The following is a 25555-nucleotide window of genomic DNA, read 5'->3' as shown; positions in this document are numbered from 1 at the left end:
TATCCAAAGCTAAATGAGGACACTACAGGAAAACTATAGGCCCATATCCTTGATGAATATATACACAAAAATTTTCAACAAATATTAGCAAACTGAATTCAACAGCACATTAAAAGCATCATACACCATTATCAAGCAGGATTTATCCTTGAAATGCAAGGATGGGTAAAAATATGCAAATCAATAAATGTGACACACATTAATAAAATAAAAAGATTAAAATAATATAATCATCTCAACAGATGCAGAAAAAGCATTTGACAATATTCAACATCCTTTCATGATAAAAACTCTCAACAAATTGAGTATAGGAGGAATGTACCCTCAATATGAAGGTACATATATCTGCTAACATCGTAGTCTGAGGTGAAAGGTTGAAAACTCTTTCCCTAAGATCAGGAGCAAGGCAAGGATGCTCACTCTAACCATCCTTAACCTACACAGTGTTGGGAATTTGTATCCAGAGCAACTAGGCAAGAAAAAGAAATAAAAGGCATTCAAGTCAGGAAATAGTAAAAGTCTCTGTTTGCAGATGATATGATCTTCTATATAAAAAATTCTAATGATTCCACCAAAAAAAAGTTAGCACTAGTAAGAGAACTCAGTAAATTTGCAGTAAACAAAATCAGCAGAGGGAAATTGGATGCAGTTCTGTACACTAACAATGAAATGCCTGAAAGAAATTGTTTTAAAAATCCCACACGCAATAGCATCAAAAACAGTAATGTAGGAATAAATTTAACCAAGTAAAAGATCTGTACCGTGAAAACTGTTAGACTTTGATAAAAGAAGTTAAAAATGCAAATATATGAAAAGCTATACTATGTTAATGGATCGGAAGAATTAGTATTGACAAAACGTCTACACTACCCAAAGCCATTGATAGATTTAATGCAATCCCTATCAAAATTCCAATGGCATTTTTCAGGTAGGAAAAAACAACCCTAAGTTTTGTATAAAACCACTAACGGTCCCTAACAGCCAAAGCAATTTTAAGAAGAACAAAGGTGGAGGCACCGCACTTTCTAACTTCAAACTATATTACAAAGCTAAACTAATCAAAAACAAGTACAGATCAATGTAATAAAAACAGACGCACAGATCAGTGGAACAAAATGGAAAACCCAGAAATAAACTCATGCATTTATAGTCAAGTAATATGTGACAAGGGAGCCAAGAATAAATGGGGAAAAGATAATCTCTCTAATAAATGCTGTGAGAAAACTGGGTATTCACATGCAAAAGACTATGACCCCTACTTACACCACTCACAAAAATTTACTCAAAAAAGATTAAAGACTTGAACCTTTAAGTTTAAATCATGAAACTAAAACTCCTAGAAGAAAACAGAGAAAAAGCTCCCTAACATTAATTTTGGCAATGATTTTCTGGATATGACACCAAAAGCACAAGCAACAAAAACAAAAATAAATAAGTAGAACTATAAAAACGAAAAAGTTATAGCACAGCAAAACAAACACTTAGCAAAATGAAAAGGTGACCTACAGAATGAGAGAATGTATTTGCAAACCATCTATCGGGTAAGGGATTAACCAAAATATATAAGAAACTCACAATAACAAAAAAAAAAAGATTCTGATTTAAAAATGGGCAGAGGACTTTATAGGCAATTTTCCAAAGAAGATATACAAATGGCCAACAGGTACATGAAAAGATACTCAACATAACTCATCACCAGGAAAATGCAAAACCACACCTCATACCTGTTACAATGGCTATCATCAAAAAGACACGCAACAAACACTGGTGAGGATGTGGAGAGAAGGGAACCTTTCTGCCTTGTTGGCAGGATGTATAATGGTATAGCCATATGGAAAACAATATGGAAGTTCATCATAAAATTAAAACTAAAAATACCACGTGATCCAGAAATCCCATTTCTGGGTATATATCCCAAGGAAATGAAATCAGAATCCCAAAGAGTTATCTGTACTCCTATGTCCAAACAACACAGTTTTGGTCCGTCAGCTATACAGCACAGTACAAGTTCAGACTGCAGAACAGGGTCAACAAACTATGGCCCTCAGGCCAAATACTTGCCCCTGTTTTTGCACACAAAGTTTTATTAAAACAAAGACACACCTTTAACTTATATGTTATCTATGACTTCCTGACTACAATGACAGAGTTGAGTAACTGACAGAACATATGGCCCACAAAGCCTAAAACATTACTATCTGGCCCTTTGCTAAAAACACCTGCCCACTCCTGCTCTAGAACAGTGATTCCAACCTTTGGTGGACATCACCACCATCTGGTGAGCTTAAAAAAATATTCCGGAGCCTTGGACCAAACCCAACTCTCACCGCCCCCCATCCCCAAAAAAGATCACAATTACACTGGTCTATGGTAGGGCCATTAGGTATTACAATACCAAACAAAACAAAACGAAAACAGGAAAATATACAAGATAAAAATCAGGATATCTGATAATATAAAAGAGAAAGGCAAGATGTTAACACACAAACCACAGAGACCACAGCATACTACATAATAAATTAAAGCCATAAGTTTGGCTCTGATCTTCATGAATCCACAAAGATAAAGAAACAAGATCATTATATGATTTATAGTATCTATGAGATCAAAACATCTTAGTGGAAGCAAACTTCTTTCTAAGTCTTCTGACTGTAATTTACTGCAATTCTTCCCAGTGATGTAAATATACCATTTACCCCTCTCACCTTACACCTCACCTCTTCACTCAAAAACAAAACAAAATAAAAACCCCCAAGAATGGCAGGATTTTCATATAGATAGTATCATGCTGCCTTTCCTTCTTTTTTTGGAGGTGGGTTAGGTGGAGAATAAGAATGGGTGGAAGAAATGCACAACTAAATTAGAAATAAATGGTTCTATATTCCACAAGCTATTATTACACACTAATAATAAATCCACTAATGCAACCAGTCCCCAAGTTATGACACTTAGTTCATGCAAAAGTGATTTATTCAGAGCTATAATTCATTTCTCCTGCATATACCCACTTATTCAACGGTCTCTGTTGGTTATGCCAAATATATCTAGACAAAGGAACAGAAAATACATCAAGACTTAACAAAAGCAAAATTTCATCTTACCAGTGTTAAATTTAAAGCATAGTTTCTGTTTTCAAATGTGGGGAACACTGAACTGGTTTTCCAGTTTAATGACAGCAGTTCGGGTATAGTTTTTACTGAGCCCTCTTCTCCTCCACTACCCTCTTCCTTGCATCTGACACTACCAAGAGCAAACTACTTTTAACTCTCTGTATTACAAACACACCTTGGTATACACATGCTGTTCCTACTACCTACGTCCCTTCCCTCCCAACCTCCTCTCTCTCTTAACTCTTTAGACTCATGACGCAGCTAAGCTCACTCTTTATGAGACGCCTTCCCTGAAAACCCCAAACAAGGTTACTGTTCCTTAGAATTCTCTCTAAAAGTTCCTTTTTTAAAGGGACAGTTCTCAATCCACATGAAAGTCACATATATTTTGAAATTATTTATAAAAACATTATGTGTCTAAAAATGACAAGACCTATAATACAGAAGATTATGACAGAACATCATTTCCCAAAGCCCAAACAGTATACAGCCAGAGACCTTGGAGTCCCTTTCCTCTCTTTCCTCCCTCTCCCCACTTCTGCCCACACAGCCAGCTAACAGTCAAACCTTATTCCTATTTTCCAACCCACTCCTCTGCCAATCAATTCAATTGTGGAGGAGTAAAAGCTGGAAAGTGTCGGAACCAACTGTGTACTAAAGGCTGAAAAAGAAGGTCTGTAGCTTCACTTCTGTGAATGCAAATTACCTTCTGTAGGAATATTAGCTTTATGCTGGAGGAGAATGGCTACAGGTAAAATAAGTCATCTTTGAGTTCTCTCTTTCACTATTCATCCATATCTTCTTCACCAAGGATTCCTGATTCTCACTTGCATCTATTCCTTCCTTTTCAATCTTAACTGCAGCTAAGTCAATTCAAGAAATATCCTTTACATCAGGACAAATATAACAGTCCTCTAACTGGTCACTCTGTATTCAGTCTGTCCCTTCACTAATCCATCCTGCACCAATGCTAGATCAATCTTCCTAAACCACCTCATCCTTTGTGCAAATAGTGGAAGGATACAAAACGACTGGACAACAGTTTGGGGAAGGGATGAGTAGGAGTATGGAGAGAAGAAGAAAAGGAAATAGTAGGTTGTGCTTCTAATACAACTAAATTATTTGAATCTTTTATAGAAATGTATTAATTATCTAGATGTTCTTTTTAAAAAAATGCTGCTTGGCATTTTTTCTTTCTATAAGTAAATTTCTACTGACTGCCAAAACTAAAATTAAAAACCTTTCAAGAATAACAATTATTTTCTTCTATGCAGAACATTTCCTCATTTAAATATAGGTACTATAGATCGATTTCCCCTTCTCTACATTTAAGACTTTATAATTTATCAATGATTTATTCATAATTATATTACATATAATAAACATCATAATACCACACCACAGTACCTAGCACAGAGCCTTTCACATAGAGTAGCTGATAATTATTTGTTGAATATCGAATAACTAATTGTTGAACTATTTCTAACACATCCCTATAGCCTCAAACACTCCTCCTTCTAGAAAAGAAAAATAAGTAGTCACAGCATGCCATGATGATTCTAGGAACTAGAGGTTTTAGAAATTCACCATTTGCAACCACTACCTCTAAATGAGCTTTCCCCCACTCTCTTCTTGAGCTCTTTCTAATCCATACTCAAGCCTACTTCTAATGTTTTCTACTAAGAACACGAGCAATCTTTTTAAAAAGTAAAAAAGATAATGTCATTCCATTGCTCAAAACTTTCAATGTCTTCTCATCAGCCTCAGAAAAATGACCAACATCCTTATAAGTCTCATTTGATCTGGTTCCTACCTAACTCCTCACAGATCACTCTACCCTCTTTGCTCACCATAGTTTAAAGCACACTTGTTCAAAATCACTCAGTTTTCACTCACCTTTGGGCCTGTATGCATAATGTACCTATTCTCTCTTCTAGGGCCATTGTTTTTCCTGCCCTCAAAATTTCTTGGTTAACATATATTCACCCTTCAGATCTCAACTCCAACACTACTTCTGTTGGGGTGCAAAAAAAATTTTTCCTCCCACCTTCTAAAGTCTTCTAGCTGGACTAATAAGCAAATTAACAGGAAACAGATTAAGAGGAAAAAATGTTCAAAATGTATTAAGGATACACATGAAGGGGTGCTATAAGAATATGAGACCTGAAGATGCACTGGGCAGTTGAAGTTTACGTCATTTTGGATGAGGATCTGACGCAGAGTTTTGGGATTTCAGAAAGAAAGCAGGTAATTTACAGGCCACTCAGAAACAATGAGACACAGAGGGAAGTTCAAGAAACAGGCTTTGCTAGATTTCTCCCTGTCTGCCACATTTAGTTTATACTACGATGCTAAGGTGATGCGCCCTTAGCTAAGGTGATGCTCACACAGAAAAAAAGAAAAAAGAAAAAAAAAAAAACAGGTTTCTTAATAACCAATTTAAAATTAGTATCCCAAAATTCATATTATGAGGTGTCAAAACTTTGGTCACCATCACTTCTTTGACTCATTAGGCTAGGTGAGGGCACTGATATGTACTCTCATGTCAACATGTACTTTCCCAGATAAAATTTATTATAGTATGTGATTTATTTGATTAGTGGGGGAGGCAGAGATTACATAAGGGCAGAGATTATATCTGAGTCACAAAATGCAGTCAGGCACATAATAGGCAGTAAAAGGTTGCCGAATAACTGAATAAGTGACAAACTAATATATTCAGTCATACTGTGAAGTACATTACATATGTATATAATTATACATATTTCATTTTACTGAGCAATTCTATTGAAACTCTGGTTCCAACTTGGGATCCTATATGACTTCTTCAAATCAAATTTGGAACATATTCAAATTAGAAATAATAACTATATCATTTTAAAATTAATATTTCATACTGCTTCATAAAAAGCATATAATTTGGACAACTTCCTATTAATCGGGCAAATTTATTCGAACAAATTACTAAATTTTTGGCATGTGTGGAATTTGGAGAAAACATATATTTCAAAATTACTATTATCAAGATAAAATATACAGAGCAATAAGATGACCCAAAATATAAAAAAACTACCCACAATAATTAACATGGTATATGCTCTGCTAGAATACCTACACAAGGAATTTTAAATTTTTATGAGGTATTACTGAAGGTACTTTAGCCAGAGATGCACAATATACACTGTGCTATAGAATATTTAAAATTCAGACTTCCATTATTACCACAAAAGGAAACATTAAGTCTACTACACCAAACATCTATATCAAAGTTTCTCAAAGTGTGGTCTTCGGAAAGGCTGAGGGTCCCTAAGCCCTTTTCAGGGGCTTTACAAGGTCGAAACTATTTTCATAATAATTCTAATGTTATTTGCCTTCTTTTTTGTGTTGGCATTTGCACTGATGGTGCAAAATCAAAGATGACTAAACTACTAGCCTCCTAGCATAAATCACCATCTGTACTAGTTAGTAGTGTTCTTTATCACCAACCACTCACAGGACAAAGGGGGAAAAAAAAAAGCCAGCTTCATTTAAAACTGTTCTTAATGAAGTAGGGAAAAATACTAATTTTAGTAAAGTTGACCCTTACGATGCCTTTTAATGTTCCCTGTGACAAAATGAGAAGTATAAATAAATTTAATTCTGCTGCATTCTGGTTGGCTTTAGGAAAAAAGCACTTGTGTAATTTATTTGCAGGCTAAATAAGCCACTTTTCCAAAGAACTTCAAAAAAGACTTCATTGTTACTTCAAAAAACAAATGATAAACTATGATTATTAATATTGGGTATTTGGCAGACATTTTCCTAAAAATGAACAAAGTGAGCCTATCACTTCAAGGAAAATAACTGGCCAGACTTGTTGCCAAGAGTAAAATTTAAGCTTTCAAGCAAAAATTAGAATTCTGGAAAACCTGTATACATCAACATAAGCTTGGAAGTTTTTCAATACTTAAAGACTTATCTCATAAGATCTGTGATGATATTAACGTAATTTTTTTCCTATCATAATGAAATGTGTCAACATTCAGACCTGCATCACTCAGTGAACAAATATTTTCCAAATGACCCAAGCAAATTTTAATTTAATGGAGTATAAAATGTTCAAGAATATGGTTTCAGACTCCACCTTGCCACGAATCTTTAAGAAACTACTCTTTTCCTACTTTTGACGTAGTATCAAAGAAAATTATCCTCAATTACATCTACAAGCTATTAAAACTCTCCTCCCTTTCCAACTACATAACTATATAAAGCCAGATTTTCTTACATATTTCAACCAAAACAAACTATCACAACAGGTTAAATGCAGAAGGAGATATGAGAATTTAGCTGTTTTCTATTAGCCAGTCAATAAAGAAATTTGCAATAATGTAAAACAATGTCACTCTTCTCATTAAACTTTTTTTTGGTTTGGAAAACTATGATTATTTTTCAAAAATTATATTACCTATGTTAACAATAATAAACCCATTACATGTTATTTTAAGTGAACTAATAAATGCTTTACACTTCCTGATTTCGATTTTTGATATAGTTAATATACAGTTAATATTGATAGATATAACCTAACTAAAGAAGTTCTCTGGGGTCCTCCATACTTTTTAAGAGTAGAAAGGAGTCCTGAGACTTAAGTTCCAGTACTGTTAATCTATCCTGTAGGAAACTACTCAAGGAAAAAATACAAAGATATTCTAATTTAACACACCCTCGTGTATTTTCTCTCTTCGGTAAGACTTAGAAAAATTGATTTTAAGATAAAGATTTTAAGAATGTTTAGGAAGAATCACAGTTCACAATTTAAATTAAATCATTTCCCAAACAATCTATATATTTATCTTGAGTCTAATAACAAAGTACACATTTAAACATAAACATAAACATTTAAACATTTAGTTGTTTGCTAACAACTAAATAAAATAAATAAGTATAAGTAAATCAGAAACTTTTTAGAGGAAACAGAATTACTAATAAACTAATGAAAAACATCAGAATTGTGGGCCTGGGAGTCCCAGAAACAAACTTTACTAAGAACCATCAAAATTGTCACTTTGACCATAATCTAGTTCAAACTTGTCCTGTTACAGAAAATAAGAGAGTTAAAGTCTGGTTCAAATACAAGTAATTCATGATAGAATGAGGACTACAATCAAGATTCCAGACTCCTTGTACAGTTCATGTAACCTTCTGAGCAGCTTATGTACCAGGCCCTGGGCAGGCACTAAAGATATAAGAATAAAAAAGACAAATCTAGTCTTGCTTTCTTGGGGACCAGCATCAAATGTCAAACAGGTGTAATAAGTGTGCTACAGAGGAAATACATAGGATTTTATGGGAGCATTTAACAGTGTATAAACCTGGTGGGACAGAGAAGAGATCTCTAAGGAAGTAATCTCCTTATTACTGTCATCAACCAACATCCTCATTATTGCCCTCCTTCACTAAGGCTCTCTAACATCTAGCTCACTGACTATTCCTATCATTATTCTCAGTGATATAAACATTCACTCAGATAATTCACCCTTGCCTCCCAGTCACCTGACCTCAGAACGAAAACATTTTTTTATTTCATTTTTCTTCACGAGTCAAAAACTTTCCATCGTATATCCATGGTATACTAATAATACCATTTCCAAAAATCTAGATTTGAAAAATTCCACATTCTAAACACGCAACTTCTATTTCTGCAATTTACTTTAGTACCTCAATTCCAACTATCCTTTGCAATCACAAGACTTCCCACCCATTAATCATCCCAGTTTATCGCTATCCAAGTCACAACTAAGATGTGTTGTAGTACAAAATACATATCAGATTCCAAAGACAGTACAAAAAAAAGAATGTTATATATCTTATTAATAAACTCTGCTGATAGCTTATTGAAATAATATTTAGGATGCACTGGGTTAAATAAAATATACTATTATAATTAATTTACAACCTGTGTCTTCATATCTTTTTATATGTGGCTATCAGAAAAATTTTAAATTACATATGTGGCTCACATTATATACCTATTAGACAGTATTAATCTATTGTGATGATTCTTAAATTCTGACCTCCAATTCTGACTCTTCTGTAAATTCCAGAATGACCAGCTGGCCTATCTATTTGGTTATCTAATCGGTATCTCATACTTAACATGTTCACAACAGTGCACTCTTTTAACTTTAATAATATTTTTATTTAACCTAGTATATCCAAATATTATCTCAACTATGATTACTATAAAATAATTATTATACTAATTATTTATTAATAAATAAAATGAAATATTTTATATACTTTTTCATACCAAGTCTTGGAAATTCAGTGTTTAGTTTTTACTTACAACACATCTTGATTCAAACACAGTATTATCACTGGATATAACACAACAGTACTTTTGATATCCTCCCATTCATGTGCTACTATCCACTGACATACTTAAAGAGAAAAATTTAAACCAGTAGTTATCCTTAGATTCCTCTTTCTCTAATACCCCACATCCAATCCACCAGTAAGTCCTGTTCAGCTCTGCCTTAAAATACCCAACCTCTCCCCTCAATTCCTTACCCCATCACTAACGTACAAGCAATTGTCATTTTTTACCTGGACTACAACAATACCGTCCCTGGCTGGTTAATTCTATTCTTGCCTTCCCTTCAGTATGCTTTCCACTGAGTAGTGTGAATGATTCTTTTAAAAAGTAAATCAAGTTACTCTAAAGATAACCACATTACACTTAGAATAAAATCTAACTTTTTTCAAGGCCTTCAAGGCCTACAAGGCCCAATCCCTGAGCCGTGGACTGGTACCACCGGACCGTGGCCTGTTAGGAACAGGGTTGCAGAGCAGGAGGTAAACAGTGGGCCAGCAAGCAAAGCTTCATCTGTGTTGGCAGCCGCATCAGGCCTCAGTTCCACCTCAGATCATCAGGCATTAGAATCTCATTGGAGCACCAGTCCTCGGTGCCAAAAAGATATGCTGCTCTACATAATACAGCAAGACAAGAAAGACAAGAGCTTACTATATAAGGCCTCTTAGACCTCATTGTGAGATTGTATATTTATGGGAATTCACTGAATGATTTTTAAACAGGAAAGTATCAAGATGAGATTTCTATTTTGGAAGGACCACTTGAGCCACAATGTGGATAATGGGGATGTGATCAGAGGGGGATATGCGGTGATACGGATGAGGAAGCTATAGCAGTTCTCTAAGCTTCACACTGGAGTGGTACAGTGGAGACGAAACAGACAAATTTAAGAGATATTTAAGAAGAATCAATAGGACCTGTTACAGCTGAATTAGTGGTGTTGCAGGATGGGAAATAATGGAGTCAAGAATGATGCCCAAGTTTCTATTAAGTGAGTATGGGGACAGCAGTATAAGAGATTGGGGAAAGGTGATGAAGTCATTTTCTGGCATCCTAAGTCTGAGGTACCTGTGATTCAAACAAGCTAAACCATCAAGTAGACAATTAGATATAAAGCTAAACATTAGTGGAAGAAAGACCATTCAGATGGGAATAAATAAAACAGCCTGAGGTGGTATGTATAGAAAGGAGCTTATACAAAGCCACTTTAACACTTAAAAGTAAAGGAGAATAAGAGACACAAGCTAGAGGACTGATTAGCTTTTCGAGGGGAAAAACAAAAACAAAAACAAGGAATGGTGTGAAATGATGCTAACACAAGCAAGTTGAGAACTAAATATTCAGTAAATCCTGCAGGTTATTGAGCGTAGTAATGTTAGTGGAGCATTGGAGAGAACAAATAAAACAGATTAAATGTCAGTGGAGCACTGTAGATGACAAACAGAATGGGTTAAAGAGCAAGTGCAATGTGAGGAATGGAGGAAAGTGTAGACAATAGTTTTAATAAAATTAAGCAATACAGGAGAAAGAGGTCAGTTACCATAAAGTCAAAGGGGAATTTTGTACTATGGGAGAAATCTGATATTTTATAATTCTGACTGCACAGATTCAGTAAAAAAAGGAATAAAGATATAAGAAGTGTAAGGTTTCTGAAAAAGAAAAGAGAAGATGGGACCCAGAGCAAAGATAAGTACCGGCCTTAGCTAGGAAGAACATCTATGCTCCTTTATAACAAGAAGGAAGTAAATAAGTCAAGGAGGACACCAGTAGGCTTGGAGATGTAGTGGTAAGAAATTATATGTCTTATATAATGAGGTATATTTTCTCTATAAAATTAAAGATGAGAAAGGAAAGAGATTTTAAAGGAAAGAGAAAATTTAAAACAGTTTATGGTGAGTGGAAGAATAAAACTAATGTGGAAAATATAGTAGGAATGCTAGGCTATGGTGAGGGCCCTGTGTAAGTGGTAACCATGATTTTAAAATGGCACTCATGAACACTTTCCACTACACTGCCTTCTTAAAATAAGATTGTGTTATTATAAGTCTTGGGTTGCCAGTATTTGAACTAAGAATAAGAAGTATCTTTTCCCATAGGATGCATTATACACATTTTGGTATTTAAGTGGAGGGTATTTTAACTCCCCGTGGCCCATACAGAAAGGGTTCTCAAGAAGTACCACACTTGCCTTGAAAAAATAAAATTTACCAAATGCAATTTTATCACAGCATGTAGAAATTACTAATAGGAATTAAATATAAAGCATTCAAGAAATGGTGATTTAAAGGTAAACTGAAGTTTTTCAACAAACTTTTTCATTAACATAGTATTTTTATTCCCTTTAAGTTTCAAAGAAATAATAAAATTTTGCTCCAATTAAAAGCAGCTGACGATATTCAACTACACATCTTGCATATTATGCTTCCTTTAAGCTCTGAACATAATTCACTTTTGATTTAATTAGATAATCTCATAAAACTGTTAGAATTTTTTTTGTTTTTAAAATATACGATGACTGAAATACTTTCTGCCTTACTAAAAACAATATGAGTTTATCAACTGTACAGTGTAAAGTTTAAATAAATTCTTTAAAGGCTATACATAGGAGTGACAGTACAAGGAACTTGTACTGTCTAAGCCATATATATTTCTAAAAAGTTTTAAATTTGTGCAATTACCATATTTAATATTACTTTGGTAATCAGGGGGAAAATTAAACTTATCTATAAAGTGAAAAATAAACTCCAAGCCTTTATTTCTACCAAGTCACACTGAAATTGAGTTTGTGCCCTTGTCTGGAATTCCCTCAATACACCGCAGTACAGTGGTAGAAATTCAAAATTATCTAAGTACAAACTTAAGCAGTTATATATTTCACAACAAAATACCACTATGAACCACTCTTAGGTGTATATGTGCAAAAGAAGTGAAAATAGGCACTCGAACACCATACATGAATGTTCACAGCAGTACTATTCACAATAGCCAAAAAGACAGAAACAACCCACATGTCCTTCAGTAGATGAATGGATCAACAAAATGTGGCACACAGTCAAGTGTGCTTAATAGAAGTAAAAAAAGCCAAACACGAAGGCCACATATTGTGTTATTCCATTTACAAGAATAATACAGAATAGGTAAATTCATAGAAGTGGAAAGCAAATTGGCGCTGGTTGGGTAGGGATGAGAACAAACTGACTGCTTAATGAGTACGGGGTTTTCTTTGAGAAGTGATAAAAATGTTTTGGAATTAGATCAAGGCGGTGGTCACTCAACACTGGGAATGTACTAACTACCATGGAAGTATAAACTCTGAAATCGGAGGTTTTATATTATAAGAATTATAACTCAAAAAAAATCCCATTATGAAGCAAATAATATAGCTATATTCTAATCAACCTGTGGCTGGAATCACTAACAATTTTAGCTGTACATTAAAAATATATTAACCATTTTAAAGCTCTATACTCTTTTTTGTCATAAATAAATAATAAGATTCATTACCTTTTTCCCCACATACAGAAGTTATGCAATGGATTTAATAAGCCTTCGTCTTTTAGAGATACACACTAAAATATTTCTGGATGAAATGATATTTCAAAGATAGGCCTTACAATAATGGCAGGGAGATATGACAGTAATACAGATGAAGGGGGACAAGCCATGAGTGACAACTGCTAAAGCTGAGTGATGAACTCACAGGGGTTCATTCCACTATTCTTTCCATTTCTGAATATATTTGAAATTGTCCATGATGAGTTTTTAATTACTATGCCAATAATTACTAAAATAAGACTTAAAATTAGTTTCCTTATACTTTAAGCTACACTTGAGATGGTCCTACCAGTTATTCTTTAGTTAACATAAATCACAATTCCACAAACTTTTGCTGAACTTGCTAAGCACAGATGGATATCAAAACTACAATCTACTTGATAACAAATACACTTCAGCTTCCTTAGGATGTTTTGTGATTTTCTTTACAAACATTAGTTCGCTAACAACTATTTTTGAGAAAATTTCATTTTGTAAATGGAGAAAGTTTAGTAGACTCAAGGTTAATTGCAGTTATTTGGGTTGACATAGAATGGTAATACTAAAAAAATTCAAGTATCATTTCTAAGGAATTAATGTTATTGATAAAATAATCAGGTCGGTTATTTCCTTTAGAAACAAAAGTCCAATAATTGCCATTTTCCAAATGTCTCAAATGCTATACTTCTTTTTAAAAATCCCTTACATTTTTGCAGTCTTATTAAATATTAAAGACTAAAAAGTTTGTATATCTGGGTTTTGATTATTTCTTTTGAAATCAAACATCAATAAAAATTATAATCAACACAAAAAGACAAGAAAAATACACAGCTCCCCTCTAATTCAACTTTCTAAATGCCCCCAATTAGCATTTAATTGTTATTTTTACCTTACTTTTCATATCAACGCTTTTCATGGAATCACATCTACATAATCTCCTAATGTTTGATTCAACCTCTTCTCCCAATACATGCACTCTTCCTTTCTGGCTAATATATTCTTGTCTGTTAATCTGCAAATATCTAATTCCTATGACATAATTTCACCCAAGATAAATAAGGTTATTCTAAAGAGCCACAGGTTGCTTCCCCGATTGCCCAAATACTTCTTTTCCACTACAAGGAGTATTAGCATTCTTCAGCTATCAGAATCAACTGTAGAAAACAGAAGCACATAGGAGAAATTATTCTAAGGGATTATTTCAACAATTTTCTTTAAAAACCCTCTCCAAAAGACATAAACATCTAAAACTGAGGATCTAAGCACACTGGGACTAAATCAAAGTACCTACCACATGTAAAGCTCTTATTAATATTAAAGTAAAAAAAAAAAAAAGGAGTATACTAGTTTTAATATAAACATTCAAATGACATACAGTTCTAAAAATATTCAGTATTATTGAGAGTATTATTAGTAAGAACTGATACAATATTCCATCCTTATGGACTTTCATAAGACTAAATATGCAATGCCAGATTCTGCCTGCCTGAAGCAGCATTAACAAGCATGTGTGATATGGCTGGTATGGGTCAATCTAACAACTACCTAAGGATCTACCATAAAATTATCTAAAACCTTGTTTTGTTTTTTATTCAAATATAATTGACACGCTATGTCTCAGATATACAATGTAATAATTTGATATTCGTATATGTTGCAAAATGATCACATTAAGTCTAGTTATCATCCATCTTCACACAATTACAATTTTTTTCTTGTGGTGATAACTTTTAATATCTACTCTCTTAACAATCTTCAAATATACAATATAGTATTAGTAACTACAGTCACCATGTGGAACATTACTGTTTAATTCATTTAGATTTCTCTTCTGTATCTCTAATTTTACTAGCCACTGTTTTACTCAAACTTCAAAGTGCAACTGTAAGAAGTCTACCATTTCCAATCTGTCCTAATCTCCTCAATCATTCTGCCTACCTTTATCTGCATCTAGTTTGTGTGGAAATCAAAATACTTCAAAAACATTTTGTGTTAACTTCTACTCATTCTTTTACAAATTTTATCATAATTGCAAAGATTAATCAGAGTAGAAAAACAGGACACAAGTCATAAAAAGGAAAGAGAACTACTGAGCTTAGTGAAAAACTAGCCTAAGATTCCTATAATTCAACACTTCAAATGCCAAAACTACCATCCTTTAGTGAGCCAAGGAGGTCCCCAAATTAGAAACATACCTGTTCTTCTTATATATGCAACTTGAAACTCAGAAGAAACATAGTAAAATAGCTGTCAGGTTCCCAGACATGCTCAACAAGAGTTTACGACATTTCTGAACTAGCCTGAGTTCTAGACTCATTCAAGTCTGGAGACAGTGTGATATGGAAAGAGCATAGCCTGTGGAACCTGTCAGTTAAGCAGAAATCCTGACTGCCAATTCCTAACTATACAATCAAACAAAATTCATTTAACTTTTCTGAGTCCTAACTTCCTCATCTGTAAGGGAATACTGCCTATGGAGAATTTTTCTAAGGATTAAAGATAATGCAAATCAACCAGCAGACTGTGACTGAGTAGGTACTCAAAACAGAAGCAATTCTGTGCATTACCCTCTTCCCTTCTCTATTACCCTTTGTACCATCTTCTTTTAATCCCCTAGGCTGCAGTAAGCGCCCTATCTAGTATTCACTAAAAGGAACTTAAAATATGGAATCAGAAAATATGAATTTGATTCCAGGAACTATCTCCTACGATACGGAACTTTAGGCTAGGTATTTAATATCTCTGAACTATAAATTGCTCATCTGTTAAAAACAAAAAGGAGAAAATAAAACATGCAAGTATTGCAATAACTAAATGACTGTTTATAAAGTGGCATAAACTATACAGTACCAGAAATGTTAACTTTTACACATTCCAAAGTGCTCCTCCTCAAAAATTTTGTGCCCTCCAAGATTAAATGTGCATAATGAGCAAATGAGCATAAGTTAACATCACAGGAGGAAGAAAGCAAGCTAACCTAAGTACTGATAAAATTCCCTTCATGGTCCCAGACTTTAGAATATACTTGTTAACCCAAATGAAGCTTACTGGGGGAATTCCAGGCAGAAAATTAAATTAAAAAGTTTAGCTGTATGGAAGACTTTTCTGTCCTTACCCAACCTAGGAATTTGCATACCTTTCTTAAGCAGTTTCTATTCCTTTTAACTTAGCTCATTTCCTATTCCCCAAATTCTCATGATAAAGGCAGTTTGGACCCTAAAATAGAGCAAAGAGAAGTGGCCAGGTGAATAAGTGTGCTCAAGTTGAGTGACTGTCCTTGACATAATCTACCAGAAAAATTCAAACTGGTCATATGAACCAAAAGATGGAAAATGGCAAAGACTTTTCTCTATGTCTATATACATGTCTACATAAAAAACACTTTCTACTTTGAATATTATCTCCCCATAACAATTTCGAAAACCCTGTCCTTTTTTACTCTTTAGAGAAGTTTTGTTATTAACAATTCATTTAATAATTAAAGTCAATGGGACCCAAAAAGCTAATGAAAAGTACTTGAGGACTAGACTGATCTAGAGCCAAAAGGACTTGTCAACTAAACACAGTCTAACTGGACTGTACTTTCAAACTGTAAGAAAACAAGAAATGAAAATCACTCGAGCAGTAACTTAACTCACATTGGGTATAAAAAAATTCTCAAAACACAAGTAACCACATACTTTCCCTGACAAGAGGTACATTTATGTAGGGTGTTGATTATAACCCAATCAGGTTTGTGGAAGGGATACAGAAAGATCTCAAAAGAACTCCATATGGGTATTTCTAGTACTATTTGTTCCCTAATTACAGTACCAAAGTTAGCAGCACAACATATCACAAAGTAAGCTACCACATCAACTTCCACAAAATCTTTATCATCTTCTAAACCTGTCTGAGCCTGACCCTGTGGCCTGCATCATGTAGCCCAAAGTTTAAAGGCTGCTAAAATAAACATCTTTTATTCCCCAGTAAGATCAGAATACCTCACTGGCGTCAAGTTTAGGACCACCAAAAAAAACAACTTTGGGCCACTGACAGTGGCTCTTGGCACGACGATAGTAACATGTTTAAAAGAGACTACCTGAAAAATGGCATGACTTATCTTAACTAGAGATATTACCGATAAGTTTAAAAGTGCTTTAAAGTTACATGATCGTGGCAGGAGGGGAAAAGGAAAGGGGTCAGGGAGGAAAAAAAAAAATGCCTTACCTCAGACGACTACTTGAAATCAAGAAATAGTCACCAGACAGGTTAAAACATGTTTGCATTTGCCAACACTTAGCAGTTACTACACCATATATTTGTCAGATTTCCCAACATGAAAAACAGAAAGAAGCCACCCTTTGTTAAGTACTTATCTGCTGACTTCTACAAAGAAATGACTTCTGGAATGGGGGCAATTTAACTTCCTGTGCTCTCCCTTTGACTTTCAAAATCCTTAAAACCTTCAGCAAATGGAGAGTCAGCTCAATTTTAAGACTTTTCATGTTAAGTTGAATAAAAGTTGTACATATTAGTATCAATAAACTATAAGGTCACTTTTCTATTTGAAAACTATAGCCACATTTCTACTGGGTCTTAGGATATTTTTTTAAAAGCTAAATATAAAGTTTGCAAAAACAAGAAATACAGTAGATGTGGCAGGCATTCAACAAGTTTATCAGTAGAATTCCTAAAGTAAAAGCTTGAAAAAAATTTATGAGATAAACTCCTACTAGTGCTACTGAAGATACAATGTTACTAATATGGAAATTGAGAAATATTCAAAATATTCAGAAAACAGTATCTCCTTCTAAAAATAAGGAGGAAAAGCACTGGCCAACACAGACACTATTGGTTCTTAAGAAAATGATAATCACATGGGAGGCATTTCTATAAATACTTTAGCTCTGAATTGCAATAACCCTAACCTTTCAAAGCATGTTTTGGTCGCGCCTTACCAATAACAAGAGAATTTTTGGTGCCATTGTATTGACACAAAAGACTGCTACTTTATTTGCTTCTAATGCAAACTGCTGGTTTATGCAGTTAAAGATCTACAAACCAAATTATCACACTATAATTCACTTTCAATCATTAAAAACAAACAAACAAACATCTGTCACAGCTAAGGCCCCAAGAATTTGCTAATACATTTACAATAACGTATTTTACGTTTTGGTTCTAAGACTTAATATAAACATGTTCGGTAATCGATTTGGATTTAGTCTATACATTTACTCAGGTTGGAAAGGGAGAAACCTTCAGAAAATAAGCAACGGGCGATTACACCGTTCCATTTTAAGTTACTCATGAAGCCAACAGTTCAAGAACTTTGGGGGAAGAGAGTATTTAAGACATTTTTCCAAGTAGTTAAGAATAATTTGTGTTTTATAATAACGACACCCCTAACAACCTCTAGACATACACTATGGTGGGGCGGAAGTGAAAATGATGAGAGGGAAAAAACCCGACTTGAAAACGGACAGGCAGGCAGATTTACAAACCTTCAATTAAAGAATTTTGAGATTAACTTCTCTTAGACGCCCTCCCTCACTCCCCCACCCGCTTCCTTCTCTCCTCCGGGAGGTCTGTGTAATGTGACTCATGACAAATTTTTTTAAAATAAATAAATAAAAGACACACCCTCCGGGTTGGAACTGACATAATCGCCCCCACCCCACCCTCCCCCGACACACACACCCCGCTTTTCCTCTGCCTTCTGCTGCTCCTCCCTGCGCCTCGTCCCTGCCCTTTCCTCTCCCCTCTCTCTACGTCCTAGACCCCTCTCCGAGCGGGGACGCAGCGGTGCGGCAGCTGGGTCCCCGGACGGAAGCCCGGCGTACGGCAGGCTGCGGGGGGCAGCGCGACTCCGGGGACCGAGCCCGCAGGGAGGCGGATGGCAGCGGGGCGCCGGGCCGCGGCGGGCTCCCGGCTCCCTCGCCCATTTTCTCTCTCTCCTTCTATGGGTTTCAACCACCACGGCCACTTCCTGTACCGCAGCCCGACTCTCTGAGCCCAGCCACTTGCTCTGTCCCCCTCTGAGGCTTGGGGTTGGGGCTGAGCCGGCGCTGAGGCTGGGGCTGTTCCTCACCCCGCCCAGGAGGCTGGTCAATCCGGCGGCCGGCGGCGGGTCGTCGGCCCGGCCAGCCAGCGCCCGCCCGCGCTCCTCACCTGTATGTAGTTGTTTTCACAGTAGTCCGCCACCCGCGTCAGGTTCTGGTAACTCTCTATCAGCGCCCTCTTGCCAGACGGGATCTCCTCCTCTAGTAACATTTGCAGCTCTGCCATTTTCCACCCCTCCGCATCGCTTCCTCTCGCGTTAAAGAGACAGAGGCAGAGGGGTCCGCGGAGGTTCCGAGCACCTCACAGCCCGGATACAAACCGCCTACCCGCCCTCCCGCCTGGTATTGTGGGACGGCACCGCCCCTTCTTCCTCCTCACTGTCTCCGCCCGCTTCCACCTACTTCGCGCAGCCGCCTCTACCTCGTTCTCTCGCGAGTCTTCACGCCTTTCCCTTCCCATCCCCCACCACGGCTTTCCCCGCCCCCCGCATGGTCTTCTGGAAATTGTAGTTTCTCACGGGCCGGGCTTTCCATCGAAAGCGCATACGTCTAGGGCGGGGGCGGGAGGAGCGTAATTAAGGAAAGTCGACCTTCGGTGGTGGTTTAAGTCCGGAGTTTTCTAATGTCTCTGGGAGATGGCGAATTCCCGAGAATAAAACCGTGTGAAACTTGGCAGAACTTTGAACTTATTTCACACCATACTCCAAAATTTACTTAGGGTATATCATAGGTCCAAATAAAAAAGATAAAGCAATAAAGTTTCTGCAAGAAAACAGTAATTTCACAAGCTTGGGGTAGGCAAAAAATTCTTAGTAAGTTCTAACAAAAAAATTGAAAATTGCTTTTTAGTAAAATGAAAAAAAAACCATGTTTCTTATAGCTGCTGTTACAAATTTAGTGACAAGATAAAACTAATTTATTATCTTACATATTTAAAGATCAGAAGTCTCAGTTGGCTAAAATTAAAGTTGTCAATAGGGCTTTGTTCCTTCCGGAGATTAGAGCATCGTTTCCTTGCCTTTTTCAGCTTCTGGAGACCACATGCAATCCTTGGTTTATAGCCCCTTCTTCCATCTTCAAGACAGCCTCAGAGCACATTCAAATCTCTGACTATGCTGCTGTCCTCACATCTCCTCTATGACTCTGACCGAGCACCCCTCACCATAAGGACTCTGTATCTACTTAGATTTCACAGGGATAATGCAGGATAATCTCCCCATCTCAAGATCCTTAACTTGATTACATCTGCAAAGTCTCTTTTGCCATGTAAGGAAATATATACTCACAGTTTCTGGGGATTATGATGTGGACGTGGGAGGGGGAGGGCATTACCAGTCTACCATCATTAAAATACTCTGCTCATGAAAAAAAACACTATTAAAAGGGGAGGGGGGGGTGAAAAAAGCTATGACACATACATTTGACAAATAACTCATATCCAGAATATAAAAAAAAAAAAACTCCAGGTCAATAAAAAGTCAGACGACCCAATAAAAAATGGACCAAAAAAAGACAACTACACTGCGCAAAAAGCCAATAAATATATGAAAAGGCACTCAACTCATTAGTCATGAAGGAATGCAAATTAAAACCATAATTGCTACATTTTACCAAGCAGTACACCCACTAGAATGGCCAAAATTTAAAAATCCCAGCAATAGCAAGTGCCTAGTGAAATGTAGAGTAACTGGACTAGCTACAAACATTACTGGCTACAAACTGCCATAGCCACTCTGAAAAACAGTGTAGGAATTTCTCATAAATCCAAGCATATACTAAATACATGACCTAGCACTCCCACTCTTAGATATTATCCAAGAGAAATGAAAACTTATGTTCATACAAAAACCACTATGTGATTGTTTATAGTAACTCAAATGTCCTTCAACCAGTTACTGGATAAACTGGTACATGCAAACAACGGAGTACTATTCAGCAATAAAAAGTAGTGAATTATATATATATACACAAAGTCATGGACGAATCTCAAATGCATTTTGCTAAGTGAAAGAAGCCAGCATCCTTCCCCATTCCTCAAAGTGTTGGCAAGAATGTATTTCATCTAGCACTTACACACACATACACACACTCAGAGGTACACGTGAGTATACAGTATAAAAGGGCACACTCACTCTGGAAGGACCTATTTGATTTGGCAGTACCTATTAAAGCAAATAAACACCTCCATAAGGCCCAGCAATTCACTTCTTTGTATTTATTCAAGAAAAATAAGTAAAATGTCCACAAAAAGATATGTACAAGAATGCTTATAGCAGCATCTTTATTCATAGTAGCCAAAAAATGGAAACAACCCAAAAGCCTATCAACAAAAGAAAGAATAAATAAGTGGTGGTATATTCATATCATGGAATACTACATAGCAGTAAAAGAAATAAACTGCTGATAATGCAACGACAGGGATGAATCCATTGGTAGATGCACTTGCATGGATGAAAAATGTTTTATTAAGTGAAATTAGGCAGACATAAAAAGAGTACATACCATATGATTCTATTTCTATGAAGTTCAAAAAACGGTTAACATAATCAATGATGACAAAAATTCAGAACAGTAGTCAGCTGTTACAAAGGATAAATTGGGAAGCAACTGTGGCAGTAGGAGTAGTCCCTATCTTTGTCTGGCTGGTGATTATAGGGGTGCATGTGTAAATAAAAAAATCATCAAACTGTACACTTAAAAGTCTCTTATTATGTGCTTTTATATAATTTACTGTATGTGTATTATACCTCAGTTTAAAAATGGAGAAAAAATAATATATTTTTTAAAAAATCTTACCTAAAAAAGGAAAAAACAGACAAAAATCAAGAACAAAATTTATACACCTTGGCAAATTTATTGAACTTTAAAGATAAAAAATAAAGGACGCTTCTATAGAAAAAAAAAAAAACAAGATATCTTCAACAGAAAAAATACCCAGGCGACCTTTTCCTTTACAATAGATGTCAAAAAAACAGTGGAACAAAGTCTACAAAATCCTTAAATGAAATTAATGTGACTCAGTGAGACTTCATCTAGTGTAAAAGATGAAAACATCTAAATGCAAAGTTAAGTATAATTAACCATCAAAGTAAATCTGAATTGAATTAATAAAATAACTGGTTATTAGAATATCAAGAATAAAACAAAAAAATCTTAAAAACTACCAGAGAGAACAGATTTTTCTAAAAAAGAATGATAATAGTAGAACTCTTATCAACAAAATAAATACAAAATGCAAGGAAGTTATATCCCGAGACCAATGAAGGAAAATAACTCTCAACCCGGTAGCAAACCCAGCCAAATGTCATTCCAAGGATGATATAGTTCAGACACAGAGGAGAGTTTACCACCCAGAAACCTTCGATGAAAAAAAAAAGCAGAGGGAAAGTGTGGAATAAAAGAAACAATGAAAATGAAATGCATTGGTGAATTCATTTACCTATGGCTTAACAGAATAACTTTTTTCAAGTAAAAAAAAATTAAACATCTGAGATATTTCACATATTATTTTAAAAGAAAAAGATCCAGTTATATGTTGCTTACAAGAGACACCTATAAAACAAAGTCATATCAAAATAAAGAGATGGAAAAGTATTTACCAGGCAAATATTAACCTAAAGAAAACTGTTGTAAAAATCAATAAACAGAAACCTCATTTAAAATGAAGTACAGCGGCCAGTAGGGGGAGCTCTCCCACCCTAAGTAAATTTGGGGGCAGAACAGGAAGAAATCTGTTTCTAATAGCTCTCCCAACTTTCTCTTTTCTGTAAAAGAGTTTTCTCTCCTTTGTTTCTCCGGACTTGCACATGGTTCACCATTAGACCACATGTCCCAAATTGCAATTCTTTACTGTTCCCAAATAAACTCATTTTGCTGGAGAAATATTTGGCTATTTGTTTACAGTAAACACTGTTATAGCAATAATAATAATAAAATAATAATAATATAGCAATAATAATAAAATAACAACAACAACAACAACAACAACAACAATAATAACGTCAAAGTGCTATGGCCAGGCCACCCGGAACGTACTCGATCTCATCTGATCTCGGAAGATAAGCAGAGTTGGGCCTGGTTAGTACTTGGATGAGAGACCACCTAGGAAGACCAGGTGCTGTAGGTGTTAAAAAATAATGATAATAAAAAAATAATGTCAAATAATTATATCAAGGCCAAAAAGCATTACAAAAGATAAAGAGCACTGCGGATAATAAAAGGAGCATCTCATCAGGAGGATGTAATCATAACTTCTTAGCGGCCAACATTATAGCCTATCAATACACAAAGCAAAACCTTTACAAAGAAAAATTGACATATCGACAAGTTTTCTTTTTCTTTTTTCCTTTTATTTTTTTTATAAATAGAAGATTTTAACATATCCCCACCAGAGACCAAAGAAGCAAGCAAAATGTCGATATAAAATATTTGAACAATAAAATAACAAAAGCACAAATAACCAATGTTAGAAATACAAACAAGGACTTAACAAATTAGCAATTTTTAGCAATTTTTAGCATGACAAGGTTGAATAATAAATATCAATTCTATCTATATTTCCTTCAGTTTAACTGGTTGGGAGAAAGAGGGTAGAGATAAATTTTGTGAACCAGTTAACGTTCTTTATTTTGTGTTCAGTGATGTGGGTTTCAAAACATTTTCTAGAATATATTTGAATTTGATATTCAAAATCCCCTGCCTAATTGAAATGTATCATAGACCTAAATGAAAGACATAGAACTATAAAATTTCTATAATAAAACTTAAGAGAAAATCTTAGTGCACTTGAGTTAGCAAAAATTAAAAAGTATATTAAAACATGAAATATGAAATAAAAAAAGAACCTTATGTCCCTGTGGATAAACTAATTATAATATATCTCTATAACCAAATATTACTGAGCACGAAAATGGAACAATTTGATGTATATAACAACATGAATAAATCTCCAAAGCATTGTGAGTAATGAAAGAAGACACACACAAAAGACCACATGCTGTATGATTCCATTTATATGAAATTTTAGAAAAGGCAAAACTATAGTGATAGAAATCAGGTCAGACTTTTCAAAGGCCACAAGGGTGAAGAAGGAGTGACTGTAAAGAGACACAGTAAACTTTTAGAGGTAATTGAAGTGTTCTAAATCATGATTGTAGTGGGGGTTACCTGACTATATCCATTTGTCAAAGCTTATTGAATTGCACACTTAAAATTTGTGAGTTATACAAACGATCTAATCAAAAAATAGGTAGAGGGCCTGAACAGACACTTCTCTCAAGAAGACATACAAATGGCCAACAAATATATGAAAAGATGCTCAACATCTTTAGCTATTAGGGAAATGCAAATCAAAACCACAATGAGATATCATCTCACACCTGTTAGAATAGCTATAAGCAACAGGACAAGTAGTAACTAATGTTGAAGAGGATGTGGAGAAATAGGAACCCTCATACACTGCTGGTGGGATTGCAAATTGGTACAGCCACTATGGAAAACAGTATGGAGTTTCCTTTAAAAACAGAATTGATCTACCATGCGATCCAGCAATCCCTCTACTGGGTATTTACCCCAAAGACTTGAAAACCCATATCCGAAAAGATATTTGCACACCAATGTCCATAGCAGCATTATTTACAGTGGCCAGGACATGGAAGCAACCGAAGTGTCCTATGATCGATGATTGGCTAAAGAAGCCGTGGTACATATATACAATTACTCAGCTATAAGAAGAGATGAAGTACTGCCATTTGCGACAACATGGATAGAACTCGAGATAATCATGCTAAGCGAAATAAGCCAGACAGAAAAAGATGAAAATCACATGATATTACTTATATGTGAGATATAAACCTAAAAACAACAAATGAACAGGACAAACAGAGACTCATGGATATGGACAATAAGTCTATTGTAGTTACCAAAGAGTAGGGAGGAGCGGGGAGGTAGACAGAGTGAAAGGGGTCAAATATGTGGTAACAGAAAGAAATCTAACTATGGGAGGTGAACACGCAGTGTAAATATATATATGCCTTGCAGTTAAAATATACAGCTGAAACTTATTGGATTTCGTTAACCAATGTCATCATAAAAAATAAATTAATTAAATAATTTTTAAAAATTAAAAAAAATTGTGTTATATTGTAACTAAATTATAGCTAACTGAAGCTGATCCAAAAAAAGTATCCAAAAAAAAAAAAAAGTACAGGCTGAAGAAAATTCCATTGCTTCAAATGTTAAAAAACAGGGAAAAATCATGTATTTTTGTTGCCTTTGACATACGATGAAAAATCATACAATCCAAAAACAGGAGATAACTTGCTTTCCCAAATAATAAAGGTGACTAAAAACGGTCAAGATCTCCGAAGCTAAACAGGGTCAGGCCTGGTTAGTACTTGGATGCGAGACCACCTAGGAAGACCAGGTGCTGTAGGTATAAAAAATAAAAAAATAAGGGATTGTAAACTGACAAGGTCCTTGCAATCTGTGAGGTCAACCAATGGTTGCCTTGCCTA

The 25555-nt window shown here is 35.2% G+C and overlaps 1 protein-coding gene and 1 pseudogene across 10 annotated transcripts in view; one reads left to right on the top strand and one right to left on the bottom strand.

Moving 5' to 3' along the window:
• The window catches only part of ABI1 (abl interactor 1), an 89491-nt gene extending 70083 nt beyond the window's left edge, over positions 1 to 19408 (bottom strand). For 6 of the 10 annotated variants that reach the window (XM_011371003.2, XM_011371006.2, XM_011371004.2 and 3 more), the window contains exon 1: positions 19150 to 19407. In XM_011371003.2, the coding sequence (XP_011369305.1) occupies positions 19150 to 19266 (117 nt within the window). In that variant the 5' untranslated portion in view covers positions 19267 to 19407. Of the gene's footprint in view, positions 1 to 19149 lie in introns of all 10 variants that reach the window. The other 4 variants (XM_011371005.2, XM_011371008.2, XM_011371011.2 and 1 more) reach the window with 2 other exon arrangements.
• Positions 19409 to 23047: 3639 nt separating this feature from the next.
• LOC111746242 lies at positions 23048 to 23166 on the top strand (annotated as a pseudogene).
• The last annotated feature ends 2389 nt before the right edge of the window (positions 23167 to 25555 follow it).

The sequence above is a fragment of the Pteropus vampyrus genome, unplaced genomic scaffold, assembly GCF_000151845.1.
Source record: "Pteropus vampyrus isolate Shadow unplaced genomic scaffold, Pvam_2.0 Scaffold180, whole genome shotgun sequence".
NCBI lineage: Eukaryota > Metazoa > Chordata > Mammalia > Chiroptera > Pteropodidae > Pteropus > Pteropus vampyrus.
This window is presented reverse-complemented; position numbering and strand designations above follow the sequence as displayed.